Below are 21,513 nucleotides of genomic sequence, written 5' to 3'. Positions count from 1 at the left end.
GGATTGTGCTATGCTGGCTGGATCCTTTTCAACATAATGCACTGCGCGGATTGCAATTGGTGCATACAGGACATCTCCAACTCAGAGTCTATACATTGAAGCTAATGAAGCCCCCTTTGCATCTTCATAGAAAAATGTTACTACTTAAATATGCAGCCAAAATACAGACTTCCTATTTGCATCCTATTCAGCCATACCTTTTTAATCGACCACTAGTTAATCTCTATAGAAATAAACCAAGTAAAATCCAACCAGCTGGCCTACGGCTCCTTGTAATATCACAGAACTGGAATGTTCCTCTCCACAATAGGCAACAGATAAAGAATTACTCTCATCCACCATGGACCACCTTTCCTCAACTGACCTCTGATACCTATTTTCTTCAATGGGGAAAGAATTGCCTACTGGCAGTGACTGTGCAACAACTCCATGCTAGCCATATTCAAACCTATGCCGACTTCTTGCCGATATATACGGATGGTTCCAAATCTCGGTCAACTGTTGGAGCAGCAGCAGTGTTTCCCTTCTGCTATCATATCAGCTTCTCTTCCACCTGAGTATAGCAACTTTTCAGCAGAACTGTATGCAATAAAGTTAGCTCTAGAAAATTTGACTCTACATCCATCTGCAAAATATATAGTTTATACTGACTCTCTCAGCTCAATTAAAGCAATGCAGAATACATCACAAAAGAATCACCATATGGTAATGAAAATCAGGAGTTTGTTATTGTAGATTTATCATCGTCAACAACTAGTGAAGTTTTGCTGGATTCCAGCACATTCAGGCATAAAAGGGAATGAAGTGGCTGATATATCTGCCAAAAGTCCAAGTTCAGACCTAACTTCTGTCCCTATTCCAGCGCCCGATTATAATATCTTAATTCAAGCAGCATGCCATACACAGTGGACAGAATTATGGCATAACCAAACGAATAACAAACTTTTCCAGCTGAAACAATACCCAAAGTTCTGGCACTCCAGCAATCAGACAGTGCGGCGAGAAGAAGTGGTACTCACATGAATGAGAATAGGACACACCCATCTGACTCACCTCCATCTACTAATGGGCGATGATCCTCCTCAGTGTCCACACTGCTTAGAATATTTAACAGTCAAACACATTCTGATTGACTGTCCACAGTATCAACAACATCGAGCTACAATACTTCAAAATCTGCCTATTCGTCGAGAACCATTGACTTTACATCATATCATTGGAGAGGACGCAAATGTTAACGAGCTTTTCTGCTTTTTAAAACAAATTGGAGTGTATCATCTTTTATAAATAGGCTTCAGAACTGAAACTAATTTAAACTGGATTATTTTTTAATATTCCTACGAATAGGCGCACTATAGCCATAGCAGCTAATGCACCAATAAACACCCATACCACACACACTCCTGTGATCCTGACATACAGTCAAAGCGTTAACTTCGGGAAGGAAAATCATTTTGCAGTTTCTTTGTTAAATAAATTTTTTTACTTAATTTTTAATTGCTTTGAATTGATTTTTAATTGTGTTCGATTTGTTTTAATTATTTCTTACCGTAATGTAAGATTTTCGATTTTTTAATTGTTTTTGTTTTAATTTCTGGAGAGTATTATACGGAAGTGTTCTGCGTATCATATTGAGGTAAACTTCTCTTATTCTTTTACAAATATTGATATCAATGTAGAACGTATTGAGCATTATAACTCCGGTTATCAAATATTTTCTCTGTATATACATTAATGCTTTTATTTATAATGATTTATTTGTTAATTTGTTTTAATTTCTCTCTTTTTAAGATTATTGGTCTTCTTAATGCCTTTACACCACAAAAGAGTTTAGATGAATTTCAGGATGTGTAAGTATACTTGATTCAAACATGAATAGTAAAACAGAATTAATTTACATTCTGCTTTTAATATTAAAAGTATGGAATGCATGCAGGATAAAAGCAATCAAAAAATTTTTGATTACTTCATAAAGTGGAGGGCATAACTGGAAACTGAAAACACACAGTAGAAAATTCTGAAATTCTTGGTCCCACCGAGATGGTGGGAGCCAGGTGTGCAGTAACAGCCAACAATGCATTCTACATGTATCCTGAATGTCAGTACAAATATGGTGGCTGTGGCAGTAAACTAAGTTAGTGGTTTCAAACTTGATGTAATCAGTGGCAGTTCCCTTCCTCCCTCAGCTTAGCAACAATTTTCATTATGTTTTCCCCACATTTTTCACATTGACTAATTAAATTTCTTAATCTGAACATTTACACCCTCACAAAAAGTGAGATATGCCTTTTGGAGGAAAAGGGAATGCAAGGAACAATTTCGACATCATGTACTCGAACTCTAGCCAAGTTCAAGTGTGACATGATTGCACATGAGAGGTTGCTGTTCAAGCTGGAGTCTATTTGGTCTGTAGAGGGTGGATCCTGAAGCAGATTGTGGGATGACCGAAAGACAGGATTGTTTTTAACATTGCCCAATGTTAAAAACAAACATTGGGCAATGTTAAAAAGAAGTCCCACAAATTTTGGTGCTACGACCTCTCTTGTTTTTGATTTTGTATTGTTATAGATGAGGGAATAAAGAGTGTCTTGTTGAATGGAGAAGAAGGTAGTTAACAATGCAAGTCAGGCTGATCCTCTTCAGAATTATTTGAAGAGGCTTTGTAGATGATTAGATAAAGGCAATTAACATTTGAATGCTGGTAAATTTAAGGTTCTGCATTTGGGAAATAGTAACTTGAGAATAACTTATACACCAAGTAAGGCAGAGCTGAAGCGTATTCATGAGGAAAGTAATAGTGTTAATTGTGGCATGTGATGCAAGAAAGATAGTGTATGAGCTTATGTAGTAGCATCAGCCAAAAAAAAAAAAAAAAATTCACACAACCATTCCGTTAAATGTTTCCCCAGTTCCTCCATAAATTTATTTAACATATAAACTTCCACAGTGACAGATGTAAGTTTGTTCCAGCAATTAACCACCCACTAGCTAAAGGCAAATTTCCGCACGTCTGTTCTACAGTTGTCTTTCCTCAATTTGAATTTATGCCTCCTTAGGTTCGTAATCTGAACAAGTGGAAGAATCCCATCAGAATTCAGCGTGATCAACCCATTCAAGGACTTATAAACCTCAATCAGATCACCTCGCAGGTGTCTAGTCTCCAGCTTCTGCAGTTTTCAGAACTTAAGCCTCTCTTGGTAAAAGGATCCCTTCATTCCCCTCGCCAATCTTGTTTCCCTTCTCTGTACACGCTCAAGCAAATCTACATCCTTCCTAAAATGAGGCCTCCAGACCTGTGTTCAGTACTAGGCATGGCCTGACCATTGCATTTTCCTTTTCTCAGCTAGCAAAATTCCTGTATATCATTGACAAAACCCCATGACCTGCCCTGGCAACTTGTCTGCATTGCTCAGAAAACTTCATATCTGACTGCACAATTACTCCCAGGTCTTTTTCATTTTCTACCACCCTAAATTCCCCAGAGGAACGTACCACACAATTGGTACGTTCCTCTGGGGTTACTTCTACCCATATGCAGTACCTTGCATTTGTCAATGTTAAACTTCAGTTGCCACTTCTCAGCCCATCTTCCCAAATTTTCTAGATCCTGTTGCAGTAGCACACTGCCATTACTATCATTAACAACCCTGCCAACCTTTGTATCATCTGCAAACTTTGACACTAAGTCTGATATACCTTCATTAATATCATTGATAAACATACAAAATAACAGTGAACCCAACACCAAACTCTGTGGGACTCCACTAATAACATTAGTCCAAGAAGAGCAGTGCTCATCGGTTACCACCCTCTGTCTTCTGCCACTCAACCATCCTTTTATCCATTGTAGCAACTTACCCTTAATACCATTCTGCTCTAATTTGTACAGTAGTCTTCCATGCGCAACAGTGTCAAAAGCTTTCCTGAAATCCAAGTATATGATATCAAAATTATTTTTTGCATCCAGTTCCTCTGTAACCAAATCATAATATCCAATCAAATTTGTCAGACAAAACTTTCCCTTAACACACCCAATCTGTCTGAATTATTGCTGCAGTCTTGTCTAGATGATCCTGCAATGCATCTTTAACCAGTGACTCCATCATTATTTTGCCTGGAACAGAAGTTAAACTAACTGGTCTGTAATTACTCGTGTCACCCTTTGTGAATTGGGGATACATTTAGAAATTAGCATTAGTAGAGGCATTTGATGCAAGAATATGCAGCATCAGCCAAAAAAAAAAAAAATAATAATAAATAAATAAAAAATATCCACTTCCACTTCACCTCTCTGTTCGTTCGAAATACCTGTCCAGCTGAGCCTTAAACTTATTTAGGCTATCAACTTCCACGACAAGGGATGGAAGTCTGTTCACCAACCAACCACCCGCTGGCTAAAGGCAAATTTCCTCACGTCTATCCTACATCAGTCTTTCCTCAATTTGAATTTATATCCTCTCAGATGATTATTCTGAGCAAGAGGAAGAAACCCATCAGCATTGAGCATGCTCAAACCATTCAAGGCTTTATACACCTCTATCAGATCACCTCGCTGGTGCCTAGTCTCCAGACACTAATTTGCAAAACCTAAGCTTTTCTTCGTAAGAGCACCCCTTTGTTCCATTCATCAATCTTGTTGCCCTTCTCTGTACTCGTTCCAGCATCTCTACATCCTTCTTGAAATGAGGCCTCCAGACCTGTATACAGTACTCTAGGTGTGGCCTGACCATTGCCTTATACAAGGGAACAATCACCTTCTTATCCCTGCTAGAAAAATTCCTATATATCATCAACAATACACCATGAGCTACTCTTGCAGCCTGTCTGCACTGATCAGAAAACTTCATATCTGCCTGCACAACCACCCCTAGGTCCCTTTCATTCTCTACCACTGTCAGTGTAGTACCACAGAGTTCATACATTGCTCTGGGGTTGCTGTTTCCCATATGTAGTACTTGACATTTGTCAATGTTAAACTTCATTTCCCACCTCTCAGCCCATCTACTCAACCTTTCCAGATCCTGTTGCAGCAGCATAGTGTCAGTAGTGTCCTTGACAACCCTGCCAACTTTTGTATCGTCTACAAACTTGGACATTAAGCTTGATATACCATCATCAATATCATTTATAAATACAGAAAAAATAATGAACCCAACACTGAGCCCTGAGGGACTCCACTAATAACATTAGTCCACGATGAGCAGTGTCCATTGATTACCACTCTCTGTCTTCTCCCCCTCAACCACCCCTTTATCCATAGCAGCAATTTGCCTCCAATGCCACACACTGCTCCAATTTGTGCATCAGTCTTCCATGTGCAACAGTATCAAAAGCCTTTCTAAGATCCAAGTATATAATATCAAAGTTATTCCCTGCATCCAGTTCTTTTGTGACTGCATCATAGTATCCAATCAAATTGGTCAGGCAAGGCTTCCTCCTTAACAAAACCATGCTCTGTCCGAGCTATAACTGAAGTCTTGTCTAGATGATCCTGCAGTGCTTCTTTAGCCAGTGCCTCCATTAATTTTCCAAGAACAGAAGTTAAACTAACAGGTCTATAATTACTTGTGTCGCCCTTTGATCCTCTTTTGTGAATTGGGGTCACATTTGCACATCTCCAGTCCATGGGTACTTTCCCCGAGTCCAAGGAAGCTCTCATAATTATGGCTAAGGGTTTGCTTGTTTCCTTTGCTGTCTCATTTAATATAACTGGATAGATCCCATCCACCCCAGGTGCCTTTCTTGTATTTATCTTCATCAATTTTTCCTCCACTTTACTCTCAGTTATTACAAGATTCTCTAGCTTACTGCCAGAGTTGAATACACCTCTGGCATTCCCCTCGTTGAATAACTCCTCATGTGTGAATGTTGATGCAAAATATTCATTTAGTTTGTTAGCTACCTGAGCAAGATCATCAACAGTTGACCCATCGATATCAAGTGGACCAATCTGATTCATCCCCTTCCTTCTAGAGTTTACATAAGTAAAGAACTCTTTACTGTTTTTCTTTGCGTCCCTTGCCAAAGATTTCTTGTAATCTGCCTTTGCCTGCCTAACCTCCTTTGTAACTTTGTTACAGATCAACTTGTATCTATCATAGGCTTCTGTGTCACGTGTTAATTTGCTCCGGGATATGCGGTGGTCATTCCCTGACCTTTCCGCATCCTCCGTATTTGGTGGTGACGGGCTCGAACCGTGGTCTAATCAAGAAGCGTGTGCTACGCACTGCTGCTCCTTCCCACCTGGCTACGGAGGCGACATCGCATTTAAGAGGAATTTATATTTTTATCCACAGGTTATAAATATAAACTCTTCTGGAAAACTAATAGACTAGAGCACACAAAACATAACAATTTATGTTCAGTCAACATTTTGTTTACCACTGGAATAAAATGCCTTCAGTGTCTTATCAAGTGGTTGAGGTTGATAGTCAGGTGTAGTTTAAAGGAGACTGAATCAGTACCACAGGTGGTGGTGGAAAGGGTATGAAAAGAGGAATACAGGTTATATAGAGAGGAGGGGTTATGCTATTAGTTAAGAAACACATAAAATCCAAGGAAGTGCAGCCAGTTGACATCGCTGAACAGTGCAGTGTCGAGCCAGATTGGTGTGATATAAACACTGGGAGATCAAAATTAAGAGTAGGAGTATGTTATAGGCCTAATGACTCTGAGTATAACAAAAAAAACTGTACAGGGAAATAGAGTGGGATGGTAAATCGGAGAATCTTATGAGGGATTTTAATTTTCTGGATATTGACTGGAATTTGTGGGTTGGTCACTCACGCTAGCAAGGCTTTTGTAGATTTATTTCATGATTGTTTTTTACTTCAGCATGTTCGGGAGGCAACTAGAGGGAGTAGTACTCTTGATCTGATTATCAGTAGTAATTCTTCATGCATTAAGAATCTGCAGATAAAGGAATCACTAGGTGGCAGTGATCACAATTTGCTGAAGTGGGATTTACTCAAAAAAGGTTGACTACCATCAATGGTAAAGGGAAGATTTTTTTTTGCTTTTGTAAAGGCGAATACGCAGGTCTGAGACAGTGTTTAAATTCTATACGGTGGGACCAACTGATGATGTTACCAACAGTAAATTCAAAATGGGAAGCATTCAAAGAATTAATCATGGAAGCTACTAGGCTTTACATACCAACTAAGAAATATTGTTCAAGTTTCAGGCCTAAATGGATGTCAGATGAACTAATGAGACATGTGGAAAAGAAGAAAAATGCATGGGAAAGATATGTTATTAATTATAAATTAATGGGTGACATGGAAGCCTATGATAGATATAAGCTGGTCTCTAACCAAGTCACAAAGGAGATTAGGGAGGCAAAGGCAGGTTATGAGAAACCTTTGGCAAAGGATGCAAAGAAAAACAGCAAAGAGTTCTTTGACTCATATCTGTGTGACACCACGTCACACAGATATAAGGAATGCATAACTGGAATTTGGGGAGTACAATGTCTTCAGAAGGGATAGACAGGGTAGGAAGGGAGGAGGGGTTATGCTGTTAATACATGAAATCCAAGGAAGTGAAGCCAGTCGACATTGCTGGACAGTGCAGTGTCGAGTCAATAAATACTTATGTAAACTCTAGGAGGAAGGGGACAAATCAGATTGGTCCACTTGATATTGATAGTCAACTGTTGATGATCCTGCTCAGGTGGCTAACAAACTAAATGAGTATTTTGCATCTACATTCATACATGAGGAGTTATTCAGGGATGAGAATGCCAGAGGTGAACTAAACTTTGGCATTGAGCTAGATGCTTTTGTAATAACTGAGGGGAAAGTGGAGGAGAAATTGTTGAAGATAAACATGAGAGGCACCTGGGGAGGATGGGATCTATCCAGTTATATTAAATGAGGCAGCAAAGAAAGTAAGCAAACCCTTAGCCATTATTGTGAGTGCTTCCTTGGGGGAGGTAGCCATGGACTGGAGATGTGCAAATGTGACCCTAATCCACAAAGGAGGATCAAAGGGAGACACAGGTAATTACAGACCTGTTAGTTTAACTTCTGTTCCAGGGAAATTAATGGAGGCACTGGTTAAAGAAGTACTGCAGGATCATCTAGACAAGACTTCAGTTATAGCTCGGACACAGCATGGGTTTGTTAAGGGGATGTCTTGTCTGACCAGTTTGATTGGATACTATGCTGTAGTCACAAAGGAACTGGATGCAAAGAATAATTTTGATATCATATATTTGGATCTTAGAAAGACTTTTGAAACTGTTGCACATAGAAGACTGCTGCACAAATTGAAGCAGTGAGGCATCGGAGGCAAATTGCTGCTATGGATAAAAGGGATGATTGAGTGGGAGAAGACGGACTGGTAATCAATGGACACTGCTCTTCATGGACTAATGTTATTAGTGGAGTCCCCCGGGGTTCAGTGTTGGGTCCATTGTTGATTTCTGTATTCATTAATGATATTGATGATAATATATCAGCCTGAATTTCCAAGTTTTCAGATGATAAGAAGGTTGGCAGGGTTGTTAATGACAATACACTGCTGCATCAGGATCTAGAAAAGTTGAGCAGATGGGCTGAGAGTAGGCAACTGCAGTTTAATATTGACAAATGTAAAGTACTGCATATGGGAAACAGTAACCCCAGAGTAACGTATCAACTCTGTGGTACTACACTGACAGTGGTAAAGAATGAAAAGGACTTGGGGGTAATTGTGCAGGAAGATATTAAATTTTTCTGAGCAGGGCAGATGGTCTGCAAGATTAGCTCATTGTGTCTTGTCAATTATGCACAGGAATTTTTCTAGCAGGTATAAGGAGGTGATTATTCCCTTGTATAAGGTGATGGTCAGGCCACACCTTGAGTACTGTATAGAGGTCTGGAGGCCTCATTTTAAGAAGGATGTAGAGCTGTTGGAATGAGTACAGAGAAAGGCAACAAGATTAGTGAATGGAACAAAGGGTTGCTCTTACGAAGAAAGGCCTAAATTTTGTAGATTGTAGTGTTTGGAGACTAGGCACCTGCGAGGTGGTCTGATTGAGGTGTATAAAGCCTTGAATGATTTGAGCATGCTTAATGCTGATGGGATTCTTCCTCTTGCCCAGAATAATCACCTGATAGGGCATAAATTCAAATTGAGGAAAGACAGTTGTAGGATAGATGTGCGGAAGTTTGTCTTTAGCCACTGGGTAGTTGATTGGTGGAACAAACTTCCATCATTCGTTGTGGAAGTTGATAGCCTAAACTGGACAGGTATTTGGATCGAACAGGGGGGGTTGTAATCAGACCTTTTTTTTTGGGCTGATGCTGCATAAGCTTGCTTTCATTCATCATATGCCTCTGCTAATGCTAAAGTTCTCTTTCCCCTGATGCAGGAAAAGCCTAGCTTGCTTGCACTTATGGCCTATACTAATACTATATCACCCTTTGCAGACATCTCAGTAATTTGTCACTAGTAGGACCCTAATGAATGTGAAGAATGCGTTAACATGAATTAAAAGGAGTAAGAAGTTATAACAGTATAACTTTTTTTATGCAGATAAATCAATGGAAGAGCAGTTTGTACTTTAAAAAAAAATGAAATAAGCAGAGCATGATGAATTGACAAGATACATCCTATGTCAGAAGAGTTTATATTAATAATTTTGACACTGAATACAATCGTTAAATGTATTTAGCAGTCATGTGAGCTTGACTCACAATTACTCAAATATGTATGCTTCTGCACTCATGTTTGATCACTGAGCTACAGGGATTTTGTTAATATTAATAGAGATAATTGTTCCGTTTTATAAATGGAACAGTTAGTTCCGTTAATGTTAGCTTGATTAAACCACACCTTAACTATTCTACACAGACTTGGATTCCTCATTTCAAGAAGAATGGGAATCTCCAGGATGAGGAAAAACGAAGAGAAAATACAGTTAGTTATCCTCATGATCATAATTTTTCATTAACAGCCGTACTGTTTGCTGTTTCTAGCTGAGGTGCAGAATTTGAGAGACCAAACCAAGCTGAATCACACAGCAACTGTGCAGTTGAATCGTGCATGCAATGAGACCTTGGCAGTCAGTCAAGTTTATGCTTGTTCAGTTTTGCCTATATAATAATGGATATGACACACAGGAACAGTATGCTGCTGTCAAATTTTGTTTCCATCAGCTGAAGCATATGAAATGTTAAAAGAAGCTTTTAGTGAATCTGTGTTTCCATTAGCACATTTCACAAGTGGTTTAGAATGTCTAAAGATGGATGTGATTCGATTACAAAACGTGGTCGTCCTGGAGCTCCAACCACTGCTGTCACCACAGAAACCATAAACACTGCTTCTGTAATTGAGAGCTCATTGTATAACAGTAAAGCAACTGGCAGAAATGCTGAGAATATCAGTAGGAAGCATGCATGGTATTTTTCATGACATTTTATTTTTCATGCATGGTATTTTTCAGAATGTACAAACACATATCATTGCATATGATATGTGTTTGTACATTCTGTGTTCCACAACTGCTCACATCTGAGCAACAGATAGTAACTGAAGATGCTGAGGTTCTACACAAGATGATAGTGACCATAATTGCTGCTTTCGTCGCACATTAACAGCTAATTGCTGTGACTTACCGATGATCACAGCAGCATGAAGTGAAAAACTGTCTCATAATTTAATGCTTTCTTTATATTCATTACTAACAGAATTTCTTTACCCCCCCTATTATTTTCTCATTTTTATAGTTTAGTTTTTAAATAAGTTATTTTTGTATTACTTGTTTTATGGTTTTTTTTTTTTTTTTTTTTTTTTGTATGAAACAAATTATTTTATTCTTTGCCAAGTGCAGGCTATTTATGCTTTATATCTGAAAAATAACTTTATCATTATCTTAGTTTACCATAAATGAATAAATTGAAACAATTTTAAGTAGCTATTTTATTAAATTAAATTAAAATTAAATACATTATATTAAATTAACAATAAATTAAATACCCACACTAAACCTGAGTTTAGTTTGGATATTTAATTTAATGCAGATATTAAGAGTAAAATATTGATATTTCTGTATATTTTTGAATTGCACTAAATTACTGTAAATTTTTTACAGATATTTGGTAATGGAATTAATGGATGCCAACCTTTGCCAAGTTATCCAGATGGACTTGGACCATGAGCGCATGTCTTATCTACTTTACCAGATGCTATGTGGAATTAAACACTTACATTCTGCTGGGATTATTCATAGGGTGGGCTTGCTAAGTGCATCTCTGGCAGTGAGGTGTTAGTGTGGGCTTTTAGTATACTGGCTTAAATTTAATGCAAAGGATTTTGTTTTTCATAGAACAGTAAAACCAAGTTTTTGCACCCCTTCAGGAACCCAAATTTAAAAAAAATTTAAAATAATAAAAATTTGAAAAAAGCATAAAAGAATTACCTTCGTTAAACAGTTAGTACAGCAAGTCCCTGGCATACAACAGGGAACAGCCTTGTAAAACATGCAAGGGGCCTCTTAATTTGGAACAAATTTGCATATCCAGAAAGTTGTATGTTGTGGTTATGCTTCTGATGGATATCTAAAAAACCATTTTTAATGGAAAAATAAGGCTAAAGCTTGTAAATTCAGAATTAAGAATGAGTTTATAGCACCCTAAGATAAACACAAACGATTGGAGTATAGTGAAAAGTCAGAAGTGCTGTACAACAGCACTTCTGACTTTTTATTATATCTTTTTATTATTTGATAAAATACAATATGCATTGAGTGTAATAAGTAAACATTAGAAAACATATCTTTTCATTCAATTCCAGCACACACACACACACACTTGCTCTACTCTACTTCTATATTTATTTATTTATTTATTTATTTATTGTTGATTACATAGAAGCATACTCCTTAATGCATTTTTTAATTGTCCATAATAATGGTTGTTATTGTCTGTTAGAAAACAATGGTGTCTTAAAGTTCTAGGACTGAATTTGTTAAAAATATCTAATCATTAAATAAAAACTTTTTGGTTTATTTTGTAGCAGATAGAAATGTTTAGGAAATTTACAGTATATGGAATTTTGTGTGCATAGGTTTGTTTTTATCTGTTTTTGATTGTAAGCAATTTCATATTGCCATTTTTCAGACCTTTGTTTTTGAACAACGATATATAAAATTTATTTTCTGTTGAAGAATTTGGCCTCAAGCTGTATAAATTACGATTGAAGTACATGGTGAAGTTGTATTGAGGGAGTAGGATATTGAATGGTACAAGTGCTTTAATAAATTGATGCACCATTAAGCATGATGTGGTGTAGCAGCCCTTGCCCGTTAAAAAATGAGAAATTTTGCCTCTTCATTGGAAGAATTATTTGGCTGATCATCAAAGTCTTATGCAAGTCATTTGTTCCCAAGCTTTTAGCAGCAGATTGGATGGAAATATAAACTGAACTTTCAGAAGAACTGGTTGAAATTTGTGATCATGATCCTGGATAACCTTTTGTTACCTTTGGCTCTCCATGGAAGGGGAATGAATTGGCAAGTGTAATTGTAAAGTTATGGTAGAATTACTTTTTGACTGTAAAAGCATAATGTATCCTGCTGTTCCATAACATTTGTGTATTTAAAAAATTAAATGCTTGGAATATGCACTTAATTTAAGGGAACCTGATCTGTGTAAAAGGAGAAATTGGAAATTGCTCCACACAACAGTGCTCCTGTTTATTGTATTACAGTTTCTGAATACCTTTCCAATGAACTCACATTTGTCTTCCATATTCATCTGACCTTGTGCAATGTAAATATTTATTTTTTCCATGAACTTGTTAAAGGGATGGGAGTTTTTTGGTGAAACTAAAGTTATTGCTGCTATGACAAATGCAGTTAAGGAACTTTTAAAAAGGACTTCAGAGATGCTTCTATTAATTATTATTATACAGCCAGTAAAAAGAAAAATATGCAAGTAGCTAAGGTTGTAATTTTGAAGAAATTCAGTTTGACAAATTCACCTAACAACTACGTAGTCAAACTTACTTATAATGAATCCAAAAGGAGTAGGCAAAAACTTCAGTATATCCATAATTTATTATAAAAGTAACTTCAACAAAACAGATGAAGTACAGTATTATGTTAAAAAAAAAAAAAAAAAATATATATATATATAGCAAAACATTTACAAAGAGTGAGTGTCAAGTAAATTACATGTTTAAACTCTCCTTTTCTTTTAATTAACCATTTGTATAAATTGTACTGTTTTTTTCTTTTCACATTTTCTTGCGGTCATGTTTTAGAAAATATTTACCTAATATGCCTTGGAGCATAAAAAATCTATATATGAAGCTTCTGCAGCAAGATCTCTCTCATTTTCTGACTCGTAGTAATTCTTTACTGTAATCCAATGGACATTTGTTTTGTTCTAGAACTTCAGTGGTGATTTCAGCATCTGTTATTTTGAGGCTTGCACACAAGTCACCATGTCTTAAAAGAGTCTTTCAAAATAACATCACTAGCAGAATGTAACTTTACCCCACTGCACTTCAATATCTGCTTCATTTCCAATTGCAGCAAAATCAGCTTTCTGAAAATATTTTTTTTTTTGCTTTATTATTATTATTACTAGCCATATAGTTCAAGGAAGCCTGAGGCTTATGCTGCACCAGCCAAAAAAAAAAAAAAAAATTCTGACTTACCCTGAATGAGAGAGAGAGAGAGAGTGAGTGAATGTCAGTCAGAGTCAGTAGTAAAAAGGAATCACCAAGAGAGGAAAGAATGATGATATCCAGCTCAAGACCCTGGGTGTGCCAAGCCCATACTCACCAGATGTGAGCCCCCGGGGTTAAACCTTGACACAATTTCATGAATTCTGCTTGAACTCTTGCCCCATCTTCATATCAGTCTTCATTTGTGAGCCATTGTTGAAGTCCAGAAATAAGTACTCTATTAGCCATCTTCAGTAGTAGCATTTAAAATGTGTAAATTGCTTTAGTCCAGTGGTTGAATCTTTGAAGTAACGTTCAGTTAAAAAAAAAACAACTCTAATTTCATTGCAATTAACATAAAATAAATTAAGTGTACTCTATGGTTGCCAAGCCTCAACAGAACTTTTTGTTTTGCAAAGAAAAGTTTTGTTGATGCTGAGTGTTTGGTACATCATTCATCTTGTTTGTTATTGCGATATATATGAGGAGTCTAGTGACCTCTATTCTCTTAAAACAATGAGGTTTTGCAGATTTGCTTATAAAAGGAGGATGGGTTCTTTTGTCATTGTATTTAAAGGGGGGGGAAGCATTGTTTGCCTGCCCACTAAAGTCTTTGAAGGCCAACATTTGATGAAAAGGACCATTTCATCAATATAAATGTCTGGGAAATAATAATCACTTATAATGCAGTCAGTTTGAAATCCACTTATTTATCACTGGCTGCATCAATTCCACCTGATTCATCAACCATTGCTTTAGAATATATGTTGTGTTGGTCTTTTTAATTTTCACAACCAACCAGTTCCTGGTTCAAATTCACTTCTAATGCTAACCTGGGATCACAAGCTTTTGCTTATAGAATCAGTTTACTTTCTGGTAAATTTTGACTTATAGCTGCTGAGAACCACTCCAGAAGAGCCTCTTCAACATCAAGGTACAAGGCAGGGAAAATTTCTTCCTCTTAGCAGCATCTTTAAATTTGGCTAGTTCAAGCAAGATTTGAACTCTTGTTTGATATGAAGCTAAACAAAAATCCATATTTTTTTACCATATCAGCTTTTTCTGACCTCTATCACATTTCTGGTTATTTTTGTTTTTCTTCAAATATTGTTTTTGATTTTTGAGACATGTTTAAAACATGAAATGTTTAAAACATGAAAATTGCATCGAACAGAAGATCACCAAAAGGTATTTAAATAAAATTTATAAGACAATAATTTTGGTGATCATTGCTTGAATTTGAGAGGGATTAATACTGAAGCTAACTCAAAGAACTCTGAACCTTCCATCATATTTGGCAACTTAAATTCTTAGGGACAACCTTCTCAGATCCATTGTTAGTGGCGGCTATCACTAAAGGCAGGTGATAACAATGTTCAGATTCCCAAACCTTTCGTTATTCACTGTAGTCCCGTCCCCCAGTAAACTCCAAAGATCTCTTCAGTCTCCCCAACATTCAGCTCTTCAACAGCAACAGGTTAGCTAGCCTCAGTATTGATATGTTTATAGATGGATGTTCTGCTGCAAAAAGCAAAAATTGTCCAACCTTGATAGGGAACAAAATACATATAGCATATCTCCCTCCCACCTTATGAAACATTTTTGATTTAATAGGCCTTTCCATTGTCCAAGCTTACCTTACCTTCCTTGATGAATTTTACATATAAATGAAAGGCCCATGCATGGGAACCTTCTTCCCCCCCCCCCACACACACTGGAATATTTGTATGTAATCTTGAGAATTCCACCCTAGCCTACTTCCCCATTCCTTCCAAGCTGTGGATCAAATTCATAAGCAGTATTCCATTGATCTGGAGACATGGCTTAGAGAGATTGGAAATCTGTTCACCCTCATGAACAACCAGTACCAAGACATCAATTCAAACTCGAAATTGATCAAAATAATGACTCCATCCTATTGTAAGATGTTACAAATCCACCACAAAATTTTACATATGTACTACAGTCTATGCAAATCCATGAATATGGGTAGCCTATCAAAATTTATATCCATCTGCGCACACACACACACAAGTAATTGTAGTAAAAAGCTTAACTTTTTGAGCTCTAAGGACTTGCTCAGACTAGACTTAGAACAGGAACTCCATAGAATGATTTCTCCCCCCCCCCACCCAAGTCATTTTATTCCCTTTGTATACACCAGTGACTTAAGGTGTTATTCCATTTGTGAAAGCCTGTGATATAAGAGACAAATTGTTATGGTACCCTGCCAATATTTTCTGTATTGTAGTTTACTTATATTAAACTTTTATATATAAAATTTTATTAACAAAGCCAACCAATTTTTTTAATATTGTAATTATGCAAGATAGATTAAAATAGTGAATTTTAAAATTAACCTGTTCATTGTTTCCTCTAAAATTCAAATCGGTGAAAACTCAGTTTTCAGGTCTTGTTTATGTAATCAACGTAGGGTGTATAAAAAAATAAATAAATAATAAATAAAAATGTTTCCCCACTGCTGGAGCTTGTCTGTACAGTGCTGTATTATCATATAATATAGTGTATAAGTGGCACACCAGAGTTTTTTTATATTTATGCTGTAAAAAATATGTATCACTCTCCTGTGATGACAAAGTCACAGACAACTTAATTGTTACATCTGTAAATTTCCTATAAACAAACTCAATTGTATTCAGTCCTGGAACTTTTTGACCTTGCTTGAAATCTGTTAGGGAATGGGGTGGGAGCACTTTCACTGAATTCAAAATACTTTGTCTAATTTTTTTTCTAATATAATAGTTCTACATATTTTAATAGATTTGGACTATTTTTTTCTTTTATTAACCATTATTGAAGATTGCCAAAGCAAAAATAAGAAAACAAGATTAAAAATTAAGCCACCAAGGTTTATATGAAACTAAACTGACTTGAGAATGATTTAAGCACCATTTTTTTTATAAGTTGGGGACTTTCTGTACTCATTTCTGGATATGTCAACTGTTATTCATCCTTTTTTTTTTTTTTTTTTTGTTTTTAATTATTATGCTTGTTATAGATGCTCAGCAAAAAAGTTTTCATTCTTGGTATTTTCAAATGAATAACAGATTCCTTCTTGAATCCAGCATACTGGTCTTCACAGAAGGCAGTTTTGTGATGATTCCTAATTGCTTATTTTTTTTACAGCCTTTATAAAATTACAGATCATGTATACCTAAAAAAAACTGTTTTTAAATTTAGTTTAAGTTTTTATACAGTTTCTGTTTTTTCCTTATCATGGCAAGGGGGAAATTATATACCATAAACTTTGAATTTTTTATTGTTTTTTTCACAATGTTTAGCAAGTTATTATTGATTTTTAATTCTATTGGTAGTGAAACTGCATTTATAATAGGCCTAAGTAGTATTATGATTATGGGGATTTTCTTGAAACAACAGATATCTTTCCTTATTCAACTTTCCAAAAAATAATAAAAATTAACCCTTCATCTTTATAGCCTTTGTATCACAAAAGGATGGACTGTTTTTTGTTTGTTTTTTTATGTTGACTTTTATTAAGGTTACAAAAATTACCAATTTAATTCATAGAAAAGTGCTTTTTTTTTTTTTTTTTAACTATAGAAAACTTTGGTATTTGGTATATGCTCTTCCAACTCCAATGACACAGTTCATATGTGGAAAACGTTATCCTTTGTTGAAAATAGGGAATTTGGGAATGAGAGAATGAAGGAAAATTCATTCCATATTCCTATCTGTTTGATCCCATGCTAATTTGCAAGTCTATCAGTTCTCTCTGGGAAAAATTAAGACATTCATTATGGGGTTAATATGACTACCCGTTGTAAGTGAATGTACTACAGTATTACCTTTTGGATAAATTTGAATGTGTCTCTTTGCTGAATTAACACCAGAATCTGAGGGAAAAATTGCAGCACAGTTTAAGATAGTATTATTAGCTTATACCTCCTGATATCAGATCATAGCTTGTTATGAAACACATGTAGACTGATATAGTTCACCTTGGGTTTCCATTCTGTTTCCTGCTTTTGCTAGTGTTCTAGAAGATACGGATTATCACAGTACAGCTATGTGCTTGTGGAACACGGAGATTTGGATGTGAGGACACAGTACAGTGAAACGCTGCACCATGAAGTTTAAAAGAGGTATGGCTGAGACTTAGAGGAAGTTCTATTTTCTATAATTATTGCCTTCTGGGTGACTAAAAGTAACAAAAATCATTTCAAAGAACTTCTGGCACAAATAATTGAGGCAGTGAAATACATCTATTACTACAGCACAATTTATTATTACACTGTTTGACAAAATTAACAGAACAAAATGTTTTTCATGAATATTTTGTGAACAGTGTTGCCGAAGGCAAATATTTGATATATCCTGGCATGCAAATTCTGAGTATCCAATAGAAATTGACCTTACAGAACCGCACATTATGCAAATTATTCATGCTTGTAAAAACACAGGTTGCGACCATATCACTTCGTTCTCATTTTTTGGCTTGTGCAGAGGTACCAAGGACAGATCCTCGAACACTATTTGCAACTTGAGGAAAGTGGTTGGGATGCAGTTAGCTCAGATGTTCTTTTCATACATGACAATGCCACTGCACATAGCACTCAAGTGGCGGAGGAATATGTTGAAACTGAAGATATCCAGCAACTGCCATGGCCAGCACAATCACCAGACTTAAATCCAGTCAAACATGTGGAACACTCTTGGGCATCGCATTGCATGCCAACAGCCAACTCCTCGGTCGCTTGGTGAGCTAAAGTCTGTGCTGGTGGAAGAATGGGATTTGTTGCCACAGAATTTTATGACACCCTTATATTGAGGAGAATTTTATGACACTGTTCACTGCTCTCTAGCTTGTTTAGCCATTGGACAGGATTGTATGTCATAATGATGTAATGCGACCATATTTTCAAGTACTTTGTATTGGCTTCTGTAATGTGACCTTTTTGTAATTCTTATACAACCACTATAAATGTCTCTTATACCTGTGTGAAGTTTCTCGCTGTATCCTCATTTCACCATTATTCTATGGTACACTACCATACCAAATTTTAACCTGCTTCATCACAAGCTGCACAAGTTATACCATATTTTCTGTGTGTTCTGTTAATTTTGTTGAGCAGTGTACTATAATTTACACACCACATGCAAAACAGTGAAACATGCTTCAGTCACTGTACCTGAGCTGTGAGAAGGAATACTTGCAGCATTTTTCTGAATAATTAAGTTTAGGTCTGCTGGTCTGAATAATTGGATTTTGGTGGTTCACAGTTTGAATCTTCAGAATTTTTGTTATGTGGACATTGAGAAGTATTATGCAGCAGGAATACATTCATATTTTCTAGTGAGAATAGTTTGCTGTCCATTTAGAGGCATTTAAAAAAAAGAAAAAGAAAGAAATCAAAAGAAAAGGCAGAAATCAAAGTCTGAACTGTAGTGTGGTTGACAAGCAAATGACAAACTAAAAGTGATGAATCAACACTTGGCACTGAATCTACTTCAGAATATTCACATTAAAATATATAGTATAAGTACTGGCAAATGATGCAAGGAAACATGCTTATACAGCATCATCTAAAAATAAAAAATTCCCATATCACCTCTCCATCTCCTCTAATAATTTGTCTAATTCTTCCTTAAATTTATTCAAACTACCCACTTCCACAACACCAGATGGAAATTTCTCCATGATCAACTGTCCTCTGCTGAAAGAAAATTTCTGCACATCTTTCATGCACTCATCCATCCTCAATATAAATTTATTCTCCCCTTAACTAAGCAAGAGAAAGGATGCCATTAGCATTTAGCTTAAACAACTCAATCAGATCTCCTCTCAGGTGCCCAGTGTCTGGATTTTGCAGTTTGCAGAACAAACCTTTCTTAGTAACAGTACCCTTTTGTTCCCCTCATTAATCTTGTTTCCCTTCTTTGCATTCCTTCCAGCTGATCAATGTCCCGTATGCAACACTCAAAATATGATCTTACCATAGACTTATAAAGTGGAATAATTGCCTCCTTATTCCTGTTAGCAAATTTTCTGTATATCATTGACAAAACCCTGTGTGTGAGCTGTCCTAGCAGCCTGTCTGCACTAATTAGAGAATTTTTTGTGTAATTGCACATTTACCCCCAGGTCATTTTTGTTCTCTGTTATCTTCATTGTGCTGCACAGTTTATACGTTAAACTATTATTTTTGACATTTCAAACCATTTTTCATTATGGTTAACCTCCATGTGGGAGGGGGGGAATAGGTACGATTTATATGGTGATAGATGGAAAGTTCTGATAGCATAGAAGAAATGCTTTATAGAATTATTATACAAGATAATTATAACATGTATTAAACAAAAATACACTTTTCACGATAATCCTATATGCAATCAGCATATGTATATGTTTTCTTAACATTTATAATTTTTGCACGTGTGCTTGCTTTCTTTGCTTAACCTGGTTGTTGTGGTACTAAAAAAAAAAAAAAAAAAAAAAAGCACAATTTTTTTTCTATTCTATATTTTAGGTGGGTCCTGACAAATGCAAGCTTTCTGTTTAAGTTTTTCGAATTTTGTTTAAACAGTGCCAATATTTCTTCTTTTCTTATTGGCTTGCACTACTTATATATACTAAAAAATTAAAATTTTTAATCATGCAGATACAGTGCAACCTTGATATAATGTGGGCATTAGGCTACAACTCAACTTTAATTACCCATATTATAAGCGAAGTGTGTTATAGCTAAAAAAATTGTACATTTTCTCCCCCAGTGTTTTTAACTTAAATACACTTTACTTAGTAAATAAATACTTTATTTACTAATGTTTTATGAGTATACAGATTAAAAGACAACAAGGTATTAAAGGTTATATCATTCCCTTTGCATTCTACTAATACACAATGCTGTTATGTACAAATAAATTTGAAGGCTTAAATAATGTTCCTTGACAGAAATGCAACTTTGATCTTGCACATCTTTCGATTTTAGGACATCAGCCATATGATGAGTTGGGTGGTGATCCAATGGTAATAAGAGTTTTTTTTTTTTATTTGAGTTTTTTGGAAAGCAAGTGGCATCTCACCAATGGTACAAATTTACTTTTAAGTGTTGGAGTAGTTTTTATAAATCACAGTTTATAGTTCCATGTTGACATGCTTAAAACACCAGGGACTTCAACTTTTACTGATGCACAATGGTGTATCGGTAAAAGCTTGTAATTTCCAGTTTCTTGTGCACAGTAACACAGTAATTCTCTCTTTGTTACTTTTCATACCTGATTTGTTGGGTGCCTTTTTAATATCCAGTGACTTGTTGGGGAAGAGTTTAAACATAGCACTGTTTCATCACATTTGTACAACTGTTCATCTGTGAATTCACCATCTTGAATTACATTATGCAGAAATTCAGAGAATGCTTCTGTTGCTGTAATGTCACCAAATGCAGATTTGCCTGGGATATCTCATGACAAGCCTTCCATCTCCAAAGCTACTCTTCATAAACTTTAAATGTGTCATCTCCACCAAGTAACTTATGAAATTTAAGTGCCTGTGCTTTCAGAATTATCCCATTTTTATTGACTTTCCACTTCTGTAGAAACCACTTGTATAAGCATTGGGACACATTACTGTTTTCACAAAGTCTAGTTTTCTTTCTTTGGAGGCCCTACTTTATCTTCCTTGGAATCTACAAGCGAACACCGTTTTTCTTCTTCTTTCATCCAACTGCAGATCGTTCCTTCTGGAATTCCACACTTGCAAAATATACTGCATTTTGTTTTGTCACTCTAACTCTTTTGATAATCTTTAACTTTTCTTCAACTGTATAATTTTTTTTATTTTGATAGTCATTACTTCAGTCCTGTTGATTTACTAAT

The 21,513-nt window shown here is 35.9% G+C and overlaps 1 protein-coding gene across 1 annotated transcript in view; it reads left to right on the top strand.

The window, feature by feature from the left end:
* LOC150083552 (stress-activated protein kinase JNK-like) overlaps positions 1–21,513 on the top strand; it is a 440,237-nt gene that overhangs the window by 234,645 nt on the left and 184,079 nt on the right. Inside the window, 2 exon segments of the mRNA XM_090378067.1 lie at positions 1,792–1,850; positions 11,078–11,216. Coding sequence (XP_090234193.1) covers positions 1,792–1,850; positions 11,078–11,216 — 198 coding nt within the window.

This window comes from Mastigoproctus giganteus, chromosome 7, assembly GCF_048544385.1.
Source record: "Mastigoproctus giganteus isolate SK-2022 chromosome 7, ASM4854438v1, whole genome shotgun sequence".
Classification (NCBI taxonomy): Eukaryota; Metazoa; Arthropoda; class Arachnida; order Uropygi; family Thelyphonidae; genus Mastigoproctus; species Mastigoproctus giganteus.
The sequence above is the reverse complement of the archived record's forward strand: the minus strand, read 5'-3'. Positions and strand labels throughout refer to the sequence as shown.